At 36.5% G+C, this 15,286-nt stretch overlaps 1 protein-coding gene across 1 annotated transcript; it reads left to right on the top strand.

The window, feature by feature from the left end:
• Positions 1-1,074: 1,074 nt before the first annotated feature.
• On the top strand, positions 1,075-14,522 carry LOC131479025 (Golgi to ER traffic protein 4 homolog; the record flags this gene model as incomplete). The annotated part of the gene is made up of 7 exons (XM_058659671.1): positions 1,075-1,103; positions 2,463-2,637; positions 3,756-3,826; positions 5,254-5,359; positions 6,526-6,570; positions 10,235-10,378; positions 14,333-14,522. Coding segments are annotated over exons 1-7 (760 nt in total), but the record flags the coding sequence as incomplete, so codon positions are not given.
• Positions 14,523-15,286: the final 764 nt, after the last annotated feature.

Genomic DNA, 15,286 nt, shown 5'->3' with positions numbered 1-15,286 from the left:
CTGTGTTGCAGTACTACTTTCACCCATGACACTGTAAGCAGTGGTAATATATATATATTGTGGATTGATTTTTATATATATGTATAGTGTGGCCTCACATACATATCTAAATATTGTGGCGAAATATATATATGTGTATATATATATATATATATATATAGTGGCTTAGTATATACGTATATATATATATTGTGGCTTCTAATATGTATATATATATCTCTATATTGTGGCTTCTAATATGCATATATATATATATATACTGTGGCTTCTCATATGTATATATATATATATATTTATATGTTGTGCCTTCTAATATGTATATGTATATATATATATATATATATTGTGGCCTCTAATATGTGTATATATATATATATGTATCTATATATTGTGGCTTCTAATACGTATATATATATCTATATGTTGTGGCTTCTAATATGTATATATATATATTGTGGCTTCTAATATATATATATCTATATATTGTGGCTTCTAATACGTATATATATATATATCTATCTATGTGTTGTGGCTTCTGATATGTATGTATATCTATATATTGTGTCTTCTAATATGTATATATATATTTCTATAAATTGCGGCTTCAAATATGTATATATATATATCTATATAATGTGGCTTCTTATATGTGTATATATATATCTATATATTGTGGCTTCAAATTTGTATATGTATACATCTATATATTGTGGCTTCTAATATGTATATATATATATATTGTGGGTTCTAATATGTATATATATATATCTATATGTTGTGCCTTCTAATATGTATATATACTTATATATTGTGGCTTTCAATATGTATATATATTCGTATATTGTGGCTTTTAATATGTAAATATATATCTATCTTGTGGCTTTCAGTATATATATGTATATATTGTGGCTTAATAGGGATGTCTAAGTCTGTAGCACCACAAGTCGTATGAAATATTGCGATACCCCCACTACAGCGGAGAAGCGATTTGGCGCCGTATAGCGACCTTGCACTAGGGGACTACTAATACAATTCCTCTAACTGCAACATGCCTAACTATCAGACTCTAGGGCGATGGTCATAGACGATGGCCATATGACATCGTAACATTGCGATCGATCACACTCTGTGGGACAGAACGCACAATAAAAAGTGTGGGCCACTAGCAATGCTACATATTAACACTACAAACACTATACCATGCGGGCATGGTAATATGACATCGTGGTGCAACACTAATACCATCGCATTGTGTCATTAGTCATCTAAGCGACTTGATGGCAATCGTAGCAGTTTACTGTGTGCCAATCAATCAAGCGATGTCAGTTCTTATCGCCGTATTTGCCTCCACATATATATATATGTATATATATATGCCTTCACATATGTATATATATATATATAGTATGGTTGCATATACATGTATGCATATATATATATATATTGTATTGTGGTATGTACATATATGCACATATATATGTGTATGTATATTTACATATATATATATATATATATGCCTGTACATATGTATATATGTATATGTTGTGTGGTGCCATACATATATGCGTATATATATATATATGTATATGATACAGAAAGGGAGACATGAGCCCCATATATGTTAAGAGTACAGGGGTTGTGTTTCCAGTACGATTAGCAAGGCGGACCCGCATGTCCATTCATTTGAAATAGAGCAGCAACAAGTAGACTACGAGTGGAGAAAACCGAAGAGCCCAGTCATGACAGCAATAGCAAACACACAGACAGAAAGAGGATGTAGCTGCTGTCTCAGCAGTGCATTGACACACAGACAGACAGAGAGAGGGTGTAGCTGCCTTCTCAGTTCGTTTAAAGAGCACAGCCATGGCAGCAATAATACACACAGACATACAGACACAGGGTCCACCTACCTGGTGATTTTATGTCATCTGCGTGCGCAAATGCTCTGGTTGAAAATATCTCACAAATAACTGCTTTGTCCTAAATAGAGTAAGGAAATACGTTTATGAGCGTGAGTGGGCTCCTGAAGCTTCCATATATTCACTATGACGTGCCTCTTTGCGGCTGTTGTGCTGATGAAACTGTTGCAGTAGTATTGTGTTTGCGTCTACGTCTTTCAATGATGCTTCTATGCTGCTGGTGCTGGTGCTGCTGCTGCTGGTGCTACTGCTGCTGCTACTGCTAATAATATTGCTGCTAGTATTGTGCCTGTTATCACTTTGAAAACGACCTAAATGAATCGTATGTGAAAACATGAGTACAGCTTTTCTAGTTGATTATACACTTTGTACTGCTGCTATTGCTGCTAGTGCTTCAGCTACTGCTGCTCCTCCTCCTGCTTTTGCTGTGGCTGTTTCTTCACAGGGTTAAGACATCTGCGTCGTTTATTATATGTGGACACAGTAATGATAAGTATATTTACAATTGCTATTCCCTTTGCATGTTGCTTTTGTTTTCGGTAGTATTATGCAAGCTGGCCAGAGAATGTGTGTGCGAACAAAGTCAGTGCTGCGGTCTCGTTTGCTACTCAAATTTTCTACAGCAGTCCGTCAGGAAGAACTCGCTGTCGAGCTAAGCATGAATTTGCTTTCGTGTTTGGAAGAAGAAGATCTTTACGATGAAGACTTTGTTCCAGAGGTAATATACAAAAAAAAAAACCACGAAAAGCACAGCGTCCAACAGCGAACGCATTATGTGTTGACATACATACAAGCCTTATATATATATATACTCTCCCACAGGTATACTGACATGGGCTAACACATCATGCAGAGAAGTGTACGAACGGCACAGCTTCAGACAGAGAAAGAGTTATATACGTGCATATACACACCTGCTTATTCAATATACATATATATATATAGACTTATATATCTGCACATATATCTACATATATATGTACACATATATAATATATATATATAAATATATATATATATATACGCATATACGTAGATGTGCGAACACATCATGTAAGGGGAAGGGTACGAAAGGCGCATTGTCGAGGAGAGGAAGACTTGTATGTGAACTAATACACAGGTGTGTATTATTGCATATATGTATATATATATGTATATATATTTGTGTATATCCAAGCGCATACACGTATATATACACATATACATATATATATGTATATACATGCATCACCTGATATATACACGTATGTATGGAAACATATACTACAGAGGGAGCGCAAGCTTTCAGATAAAGAAGTTTCACGCAACAACGAACTGCTGCGTGAGTGTGTGTGTGTGTGTGTGTGTGTGTGAGTAGAAGACGAGGGTGACATGGTCCGCGTTTTTGGTGCATCCTTCACAACCCTCCATTCGGTTGAATGCGTATATATACTCGTGTACATACACACATATCCACGTGCGTATACCTATATATATATATATGCGTGTCGACACAGACATATATGTAGATATCTATTACTATAGAGAGACAGCACAGGCGTTCGAACGGAAATATGGTGCACAGCAGTGAATTGATGGGTGAGTTTATGTGTGTGTGTATATGTGCGTGTGCGTATGTGTGGGTATGTGTGTATACGTGTCTGTGTGTGTGTAAGTATGTGTGTATACGTGTGTGACTGTATGCGTGTGTGTGTGTGTGTGTGTGTGTGTATGTGTGAATATGTGTGCATACGTGTCTGTCTGTATGTGTGTGGGTATGTGTGTTCGTATGTGTGTGTGTGGATATGTGTGTATACGTACTGTCTGTATGTGTATGTGTGTGTATGCTGCATGCAGATATTAGAACTCTTCAACGCCATTGCACATGCCGGAGGTGGTGGTCGAGAGAAATATGCGTTCATTAATAGGTGAGATACGTACACGTTTCTGTGTGGGTGGGTGTATGTGTGTGTGCGTGTGTGTGTTTGTATCACATGATGTTTATCACTAGGGGAGATATGTACGTTTATGTGTGTGTATGCTTTCACACATATATATATATATACGTGTGTGTGTTTATGTGTGACTCTGTATCATATAAAGTTCATTAATATGTGATATATATATGAGTTTATATTGTTGCTGTAGTGCTTCGTCTTCGTATATGCCTACTATACAATTATAGTGGTTCCAGTTGCATATGCTGCTTGCATAATATTCTCTCATATAAGTCTTTCGTGTGTGTGACGGCCATAATTCCTCCTCATAAGTATGTATGTACGTATGTTTATGTAGGTATCTGTGTATCTGTTGACGTATGTATGCATGTAGGTACGTATGTATGTATGTACGTATGTACGTATGTACGTACGTATGTGTATGTATGTATGTATGTATGTATATGTTTGTATGTATGTAGGTTAGTATGTGTATGTATATATGTATGTACGTATGTATAGGTATGTATCTGTGTAGTTATGGACGTATGTGTATGTTTGTAGGACCGTACGTACGTACGTATGTATGTACGTATATATGTATATATGTATGTATGTACGTATGAATGTATGTGTCTATGTACGCATGTTTATGTATGTACGTTCATATCTATTGACATATGTATATGTATGTACGTATATATGTGCGTATATCTGTATGTACGTATAAATGTATGTACGTATATACCCATGAACGTGTGTATGTATGTACTCAGGTACGAATGTATGTATGTATGAATGCACTTATGGCGTATGTGGTGAGTATAGTGCTTTTCCCATCGCTATATTTTCCGTATAACAGTGATTTTATTACTTTTTATTTAGTACAGTTGTGAAGCTTGGAGTGTCTTCTTCTTCTTCTTCTTCACGATAGTTCTTTTGTCGCGTGTTCTGTGGTTGACTAGAATGTTCTCTCGTGTAGTGGTCTCACCCTTCTTTTCTTCTACTTCTTGTATGCATGTATGTGAGTATGTGTGTGTATTCAGGTGTGATGGTCGTGGTGGTGGTTGTGATGTGTCTTTTCTTTCTCTGGAAGGAAGAGTGTTGTGGTTTCCTTACTCATCGACTGGTTGTATATATATATTTCTTGTACGTTCTCATATATATATATATATATATACATATATGTATGGTCTGGCATTTGTATTGTAGTATCATTTGTACTATTCTTTTTCCTTATATATGTGAAGGGTGTTACTGGATACTCTGTGTACGTGACTGTAAAGCAGTATCTCTTTTGAATGATAATATTGATAGTATCCTATCTTCTTCCTTATTGCTGCTGTTGTTATCTGCCGTGTTGGCTCTGCTGCCTTTCGTTTATACGTTCTTCCCTCTCTTCATCTCTCTCCTCACAGAGCCATACTATACTCGAGCTCTCCAGAGCAGCCTTACGGTGATGTACGTTTACATCGAGCTGCAGCAGATATGTACTGGAGAGATGGGCGCTACGGATTGTGTCAGGTGAGTGATCTCTTTTTTTTTTTCCATCCGGTAAATAAAGAGAGAAAGGGAAAAGAAGCCGCAAGACACTTGCTTTTGCTGTCGTAGACGGTTTCTGTTGCGCTACCCATGGGGCTCTTCTTTTCAATACACCAAGACTTCGTCACTTGGCTTTCTTTTCTCCTATCAGATTGCCACTAGATAGTAAAGGAGTGCATATAGTAGCCGTTATTATTATTATTATAAATATTTGTGTATGTCTGTGTCATGGTGACCAGCGATCGTAAGTTACTATACATACTTCCTCTCTTCCCTAATAGTGTACTATATTCACACTTCTTAGTATCTGTGAAGGTATATATATATGTATATATATAAGTGTGGATGTATGTGTAATTAATGTATGTGTTTGTAGGTCTGGTCAACATGAGAAGAAGTGGGTGATATTTTTTTTCGAGAAAAAACCTTGTACAAAGAAGAAGACATCAAGGGTACTTCTCCGTAAACATTCTATGGGCACGGGCATGTATGTGAACCTCTGTGTATTTATGCGTATATGTGGGTTTGGGGATGTGTATGTGTAAGTGCATGTGTATATATATATATATATATATGTGTTTGTGTATATGAGTATGTCTGTGGGTGTGGATATGTCTAGGAGTATGTGTGTATGTATGCATGTGTTTGCGTATTTATGTATTTTTCTATCCATAAGGATAGTTATTTATGCAATAATTCATGCATCAAAGAATCATCTGTTTACATATATATGTATTTATGTAGGTGTGCATGCATTAGTGTATCCATGTATATATTGATGAATTTATCTGTTTGTGTGTTTATGTATTTATGTACTTAGTTTATGTATTTATGCATCTGTGTGTTTACGTATTCATGTATGGGTGTATGTATATATGCTAGCACGCGTGTGTGTTGTGTGTGTTTTCGTGTGCGCCCACGTGCACGTATGTACGTGTATGTTATTGTTGATGATGACTTGTGTATGAGATGAGTATATATGGTGGATATGAGAGAGAGAGACAGAGAGGAGGGAAGAGGAAGAAGAGGAGATAAGAAGCAGCCCGGATTTTTTATCTGGAAGACAGAGTTGATATTTCTTCTTATCAGAGGTGCTTCCTTTCATTGATGCTTTAATAACATCTTCTGTCTATTTTCACTTTTCTCAGGGACATTTGATCTTCTGCAAAGATGCACCGGCGTTAGCTATGATGGTGAGTGCAGAACACAAAATAAAAAAAAAAAGTAAACAGTAAGAGATGTATGAATTCACGCGTTCAAGTAGCTGCGTTGTTAATTTTATATATATATATATGTGGAGATGTGTATGTATATGTGTGCGTTTGCGTGTGTGTTTGTATGTGTTTGTGTGTGTGTGTGTGGGTGTGTGTGTATTACGTTTATGTGTGCGTGTGTGTGGATGCTGTCCTGCTCGCAATTAAGGGTAGCGCTGCTGTTGGTGGTGCTGCTGTTAATTGAAGTATTGGTGTTCGTGATTACTGTTGGTGCTGCTTTTGGTTCACAGATGCTGCTGCTAGTAGTATATGTGTGTGTACTTGTGTATATGTATGCCGTAAGTGTACGTGATACGCTCGTGCTGCTGCTATGAATGTTGCTGTTGCTATCGCTGCTGCTGCTGGTGCTGGTGCTGGTAGATGTGTAGTGTGCGTCTAGTATTGGTGCTGCTACTTTCGCTGGGGCGATCGTAAGTGTGTATAGTATGCTTCTTCTTCTTACTACTACTATTACTACTACTATTACAGGTGCTATTGATATTGTTGCTGCTGGTAGTAGGCACGTGGTGTGTTTGTACTAATGCAGCCACGTTTCTTGTCACAGCTGCTGTGACTGCTGCTGAGGCTGGCAGTTATATCTTGTGCGTCTAGCATTCTTGCTGTAAGTATAGCTCCTGCTGTTGGTGGTGCTGCTATTGATGTTATCGCTGCTGGTGCTCGATCTGTTGCTGCTGCTCGTGATGGTACTATGTCTGTTGCTGCTGGTGCTATATCTGTTGTTACTGTTGCTAGTGAGGTCGCTGCTGTTGCTGCTATTCATGCTGCTGGTGCTGATGCCTTGAAAACTGCTGCTGCTGCTACGTCTGCTGCTGCTGCTGGTGCTGTGTCGCTGTTCTGGCTATGTCTATTGCTGGTGTTGCTGCTGATGGTGGGTACGTCTTTCTGCTTGCCGCTGCTGCTGGTGCTTCAACAGTTGCTGCTGTTGCTATTGAGGACGCTGCTGCTGTTATTTATGGTGGTGATGCCAATGTTATGTATCTTGCTGCTGCTGCTGGTGCTGGTGCTGCTATCGAAACGTAGCTGTTCGTGCTGTATCTTAGGCTTCTGCTGCTATTGCGTTTGGTGCTGTTCTTGAGGATGCAGGTGCTAGTGGTAGTTTCGATAGTGAGAAAACTGTAGCTGCTGTTGCTGGTATGTAGGTGAAGAGAAACATGTTTTTGTGATAATGCTGCTGTCGCTATCGCCACTACTACTTTTGTGTCGCTGCTGTTGCTACTGCTAGCAGCGCTAAATCTGGTGCTCCGTAATTTACTCCTGCTGCTGCTGCCTCCACTGGTGCTGCCCGTCGCTCCAAGTGATGTGCTGCTGCTGCTGCTTGCTGTTGTGTTGCCCATGCTGCTCCTGCTGCTGCTGACGTTGTTGCTGGTGTTACTGTTGCCCATGCTGCTCTTGCTGCTGCTGACGTTGTTGCTGGTGTTACTGTTGCCCCTGCTGCTGCTGCTGCTGACGTTGTTGCTGGTGTTACTGTTGCCCATGCTGCTGCTACTTGTGCTACTGCTACTACTGACGCTGTTGCTGCTCCTGCTGACGCTGTTGGTTGCGGTCGTTGTTGCTGTTGCTGCTGATGTTGATGCTGTTGACGCTGTTGCTGCTGCTCCTGCTGACGCTGTTGGTTGCGGTCGTTGTTGTTGTTGCTGCTGATGTTGATGCTGTTGACGCTGTTGCTGCTGCTCCTGCTGACGCTGTTGGTTGCGGTCGTTGTTGTTGTTGCTGCTGATGTTGATGCTGTTGACGCTGTTGCTGCTGCTCCTGCTGCTCTCAGTGGTGCTGCTTGGCACATTATGACGTGTTGATGGTTGCTGCTGCTGCTGTTACGCCTGCTGCTGTTGCTGCTATTGCCGCTGCTGCTGCTATCGCTGTTGCTGCTGCTGGCATTGTAGACTTACATATATGTGGGAGCTTCTTCTTCTGCTACTTGAACATGTGAGTCTGACTTGCTGTCACCATACTGTTGGCTGCTAACAATACTACTACTTCTTCTTCTTCTACCACCACTACTCTTATTATTATTGATACTACGTCTCATGATATTCTTTCTACTACGGCCTTCAGATCTACTAGTTTTACTACGACTAATACTACTACTAATATATTATCACCACTACTGCTGCTTATGCAGCTAGTAATACTAATACTATCACTACTAACTTCTCTAACTACTTACCACAGAACACTACTTACTTCCAATACTGCCAGTACTACTGCTCTTACTAATACTACTATTTGTAGTAGTAGTAGTAGTGCAAATACTGGTGTAAATTTTACTACTCTCACTCTTGTGGGGTAACATACTCGTTACTACAATTACCACTACTACCACTCTTACAAATAATACTATTACTCTTACCACTACTACTAGTACCAGTACTACTACTATTAGTACAAGTAGCGTTACTCTTTCTATTACTACAGCTACCACTGCTAGTACTCCTACTAAATAACTCCTACTACTTCTACTACTAATACTACTGCTAATACTAGTACTAGTACTTCTGTTACTACTAATCTTACTACTTCTCTCACTCTTACAAAAACAAAAACAACTAGAATTAGTCTTACCTCTACTATCACTACCACTACTAGTACTCCTACTTTGGCTGCTACCAGTACTATTACTGCTACTTTTGATTCTACTCCTGATAATACTACTGTTATACTAGTTTCTAGTACAACTCCTGCTCTTCTTACCATTACTACTCTTCCTCCTCCTACTACCGATACTACTAGTACTACTACTACTACTACCACAACTCCTACCACTACTACTACTAGTACTACTACTACTAGTACTACTACTACTACTACTTCTAGTACTACTACTACTACAAGTACTACTACTACTACTAGTACTACTACTACTACTAGTACTACAACTACTACTACTAGTACTACTACTACTACTAGTACTACTACTACTACTAGTACTACTACTACTACTACGTAGTACTACTGATACTACTACTACTACTACTACTACTACTACTACTACTACTACTACTACTACTACTACTACTACTACTACTGTTACTACTACTACTACTACTCTTACTACTACTACTACTACATTTAGTCTTCCTCTTCTTCCTACTACTACTACTACTACTACAACCACTACTAGTAGTAGTAGAACTCCTACTAAAACTACTGCTAGTACTACTCCTGCTCTCGATACTGCTGTTAGTACTACTGTTTATTCTACTGTTAATACTGCTATTACTACTACTACTACTACTACCACGACTCTTACTGCTACGACTACTACTACTACTATCACCGGCTTTCCTACGCGTACTACTACTAGTAGTCCTACTCTCGATATTCCTGTTAATTCTACTCATAATACTACTACTACCACTACCACTATTACTACTACTACTAGTACCACTCCTGCTCCTCCTCCTTCTCCCACTATCACTACTCTTGCTATTACTATTACCATTACTAGTACTACTACTGTTACTACTACTACTACTGCTCCTACTCTTACTACTGCCACTACACCTACTACTACTATACTAGTACTAGTAATAGTAGAGTATATATTGATGGGAGTATGATGAGGGCTTTTTGTTGTTTGTTGCAGTTACGTCAATGGCAGAAAGAAGGATATATGCGGGAGAGACCTCTCTTTTGGTTAAGAGTGGTATTACTACTTCTCTGTTTGAAAGACACAGAGACCGCTGAGCATGTACTTCGGCTTTCTGAACAAGACTGGAATTCTCCATATGTACGTTCTCCATAACTCGAGATCAACGTGCCACCTATTATTCCCAAAAGATAAACTTCCGTCTGTATATGTGCGTACATACACCAGTAAAATATATTCATATTCCACGCTTTCTCATCTCCACATCAAGGAGATAAACTGTGTGTGTTTTCTGTCTGTTGTTATGGTATGTTACTGCACTTGTATATTTTCGTAAGAGAGAAGAGGAAGAGTCTTTACTTATTACCCTTATCAAACTCCTCTATGTACATATGAATTGAAATTACTGTAAGCGTAATTGATGAGCAGATCACACATTTTTTCTCTTCTTCTGCATGCATGTACATATACATATGTGAGCCCGCCGTTTCTATTCTTCTTACCAAATCCACAAGAATATTCACATTACTGAGAGTGCGTATGAAGTCTATACACATATATAGATATATGTCTATATATGTACATACAGTATACGTATATGTACTTATACATACGTATATGCGTATATATATATATATATATATATGAGCACGTTCGTCTTCCAGTCAATAGGCACATATACATAATATATGATATATATATGTATAACGTGATGTTTATGAGAATGTTTGAAGTAACTCCCTCCGACGCACATACGTGTCTATATATATGAGCAAGCCCGCTGATGGTTGTATTGGCATCGCTTTTTCTGTATAGAAAAAGGAGGAGATTTGGCGCGCATATACACTACGCAAGTAAAAACGCATTGAACTATGTACACTCTCTTTACTGTTGGATACATGTTCTTAGTACAGAGCGTGTAGACAATTCCACTTTTTTTTACATGCATAGTGCTTGTGCGCCACCTCCTTCTCTCCTTCATACACATAATACATAATGGCATATATATATACCTACCGACATAGACGAGAGTGTTCTCATACTACACGTGACCTCGCCACATACTTTACGTCATCCGCATACATATACATATATATATGTATTAGTGCGTAATTCATGTGAATACGCATGTATTCGTTTGTGTCTGACTGACCTTCGTCTTGCGCGAAGTGGTTTCATGTAATAAGTCATCTTCACCCCTCAATTCATATCTTGTATACTATACGCCTAAACATATATATATATATACATACACATATATATACATATATATACATATATATATATATACGTTTGTGTTCAGGTGACTTCTTATGTATATATATACATACACATATATATATACATATATATATATATATACGTTTGTGTTCAGGTGACTTCTTATGTATATATATACATACACATATATATACATATATATATATATACGTTTGTGTTCAGGTGACTTCTTATGTATATAACTATATATATGTAGATATATATATATACATATATATATATACGTTTGTGTTCAGGTGACTTCTTATGTATATATATCTCTCTCTCTCTCTCTCTCTATATATATATATACATATATATATATATATATATACGTTTTTGTTCAGGTGACTTCTTATGTATATATATACATACACATATATATACATATATATATATATATATACGTTTGTGTTCAGGTGACTTCTTATGTATATATATACATACACATATATATACATATATATATATATATATACGTTTGTGTTCAGGTGACTTCTTATGTATATATATACATACACATATATATACATATATATATATATATACGTTTGTGTTCAGGTGACTTCTTATGTATATAACTATATATATGTAGATATATATATATACATATATATATATACGTTTGTGTTCAGGTGACTTCTTATGTATATATATCTCTCTCTCTCTCTCTCTATATATATATATATATATATATATACATATATATATATATATATACGTTTTTGTTCAGGTGACTTCTTATGTATATAACTATATATATGTAGATATATATATATATATATACATATACATATATATATATATATATATATATATATATACGTTTGTGTTCAGGTGACTTCTTATGTATATATCTATATATATGTAGATATATATATATATTCATATATATATATATATATACGTTTGTGTTCAGGTGATTTCTTATGTATATATCTATATATATGTAGATATATATATATATATTCATATATATATATATATATATACGTTTGTGTTCAGGTGACTTCTTATGTATATATATATGTATATATATATATACATATATATATATATACGTTTGTGTTCAGGTGACTTCTTATGTATATATCTATATATATATGTAGATGTAGATATATATATATATATATAGATATATATAGTAGTGAGCAGCTCTAGGAGGCGAATTGTTCCTATATCAGTGACTGTCTCACGTTTACTACCTGTTATTATATATATATATATATACATATATATACATGTTTGTATTCAAGTGACGCTACATATATTTATAGTATATATATGTTTATTTGTAAACAATATATAAAGATATATTTATATATATATATATAATGTTGACGACCTTCAGATAGAGGAGTGCTTCTATTATAGCGCAATGACTGTGTCGCATAGTGCACCTAGTATATATATATATATATGTATATATGGATATGTATACATGTATCTATACATATATATACATGTATATATGTATACATATATATAGATATATGTATATATACATGTATGTATATATACATACATCTATATGAATATATATATATATATAGTTGTAGTCGGATATCAGCTTTCAAATGAACGAGTGGTATCATTTATCTAATATTGACTTTGTCATATAGTACAGAAATAAAAATATATATATATATATGTGGATATATGTGTACATATATAGATATATGTGTGTGTATATATATGTTATGTATATATGTTATGAGAGAGTAAGTTTAGACTGAAAAAAGTATGTGTCAATAGAAATTATTTTGTCACGTAGTTTATATGTTTAATATAAGATATACATATATATGTATATGTATGTGTATATATGTATATATGTAAGTATATATATAAATATGTATAAATACGTATATATATATGTATATATATGTATGTATATGCATGTATATGCATGTGAGTGATTACATTCAAATGAAAGAGACTATTTGCATATGAGTGCTGCTTTCCTCAAATAATTTATATTTATTTATGCAAAGCACTCCTATACGTAAACGTGCATGGGGGCTTTCTTTTTGGGAACTAAAGTGTTATTCCTGTATATGTGATATATATGAAGTATCTATACGTTATTTCGATGACTTACATTCTTCCTCTTCTTCACGGTGCACAAGATGTTTTTCTTTCAGATAAAAAATGAAATCATCCACCACTTCTTCATGTGACGCTCCATGTGATTTCTGATTTGATTACTACATGCTATGTTCTCAGTGACCATTTCTTCTTGTTTTGAGCAGGGCCAACGTACTTTTCAACTCGCAAAAAGAGCAGTCAGTGCCTGGAAGGAGTAAATGTGAATGAATTATATGTATTAATGCAGACAAACATACACAACACACACACGCGCACAGAGACATATACTTCTTTCCCATCATATACAAATATAGAGGAGAAACGCGTGATTATATGTCGGATCCCCAGTGCACATATATGTATCTATACATATAGATACATACTCACTTATACATATATATATATATGCGTATACGTATCTGTGTAAGTAATAGCGATTTTGGTGGGTTGGGGCCTACTTGCACACAAGTAAATGTATAAGTACCATTTTGAAAAAACAACATGTATTTGATATGATCTCTTTTGTTGGGGCTTGCGTGCATACAAATCGTGTGTGCACGTGCATATATATATATATATATATATATATATATATATATATATATGTGTCTATGTGTATGTGTGTGTGTAACCTCAATGTCTGTGTGTGTGTGTGTGTGTGTGTCTGTGTCTGTGTCTGTGTCTCTATGTGTCTGTGTGTGTGTGTGTGCGTTGTGTGCGACGGGTTGCTGGTTTTTCGTGATGTAGGTGCCAGCTCCATTTCAGTTAGCGTACCTGTTGGTGGAGGCATGCAAATCCAAAGACCAGAGGTTTTTTTTGCTGTTGCAACATAAGTATCATTTGATATTGAGAAGAGATGAATTTTTCTTCAAATGCTTGAATGAAATAGAAAAACGTGTAATCGGGAGACACCTGCAGCAACAACCCCGTTATCCAAGTAGTGGGAATAGGGGTGGAGGAGGAGGAGGAAACTTTGCATCTTTTATTTCTTCTCTTCTGGCTGGCATGCAACAGCCGAAGCCTGAGGACGATGACGACATTGAGGTAGAAGAAGAGGAAGAAGAAGAGGAATAGAAGGGAGTAGCCCGAGAGGCATATGAGGCATCGATCAGACCGGAGAGAATATAGTGAGAGAGAGAAGAAGAGGAGGAAAGAACGAAGGTGAAGAATGAAGAAGTGATAGTCGCAAAACAGCAGAGAGAAAGCCAGGGGAAGGAAGAGTAGAGACACGCAGACAGATTACACAACGAGAAAGCGAGAGTTCTCGAAAAAATAAAATGAGGACAGGAAATATATATATATATGTATATATATACATATATGAGACAGGCAGAGAGAGACGAAGCGCAAAGAGAAAGAGGAAGAGAGAGAGAGAGAGAACAAGAAAGACAGAGAGAGATATACACATACACACACAGAGAGATATGGAGGTGAAGAAGAGGCAGAGAGAGAGAGAGAGACTGAACAGAGAAAGAAAGAGAGAGTGAGAAATACACCCAGGGAGAGAGAGAGATACACACACAGAGAAAGGTATGGGGGTGAAGAGGTAGAGAGACAGAGAGAGAGAGAGACAGCAAGAGAGAAAGAGAAGAAAAGAGGGTTGTGGAGGCTGGAGAGAGGAGGAGGATGATATTGGAAGAGAGGAAGAGAATTTTCTGAAATGATATCCGTTTTGTGCATTTAGAGGTGAGTGTTTTTTTA

The sequence above is a fragment of the Ochotona princeps genome, unplaced genomic scaffold (assembly GCF_030435755.1).
Source record: "Ochotona princeps isolate mOchPri1 unplaced genomic scaffold, mOchPri1.hap1 HAP1_SCAFFOLD_2756, whole genome shotgun sequence".
NCBI lineage: Eukaryota > Metazoa > Chordata > Mammalia > Lagomorpha > Ochotonidae > Ochotona > Ochotona princeps.
The sequence above is the reverse complement of the archived record's forward strand: the minus strand, read 5'-3'. Positions and strand labels throughout refer to the sequence as shown.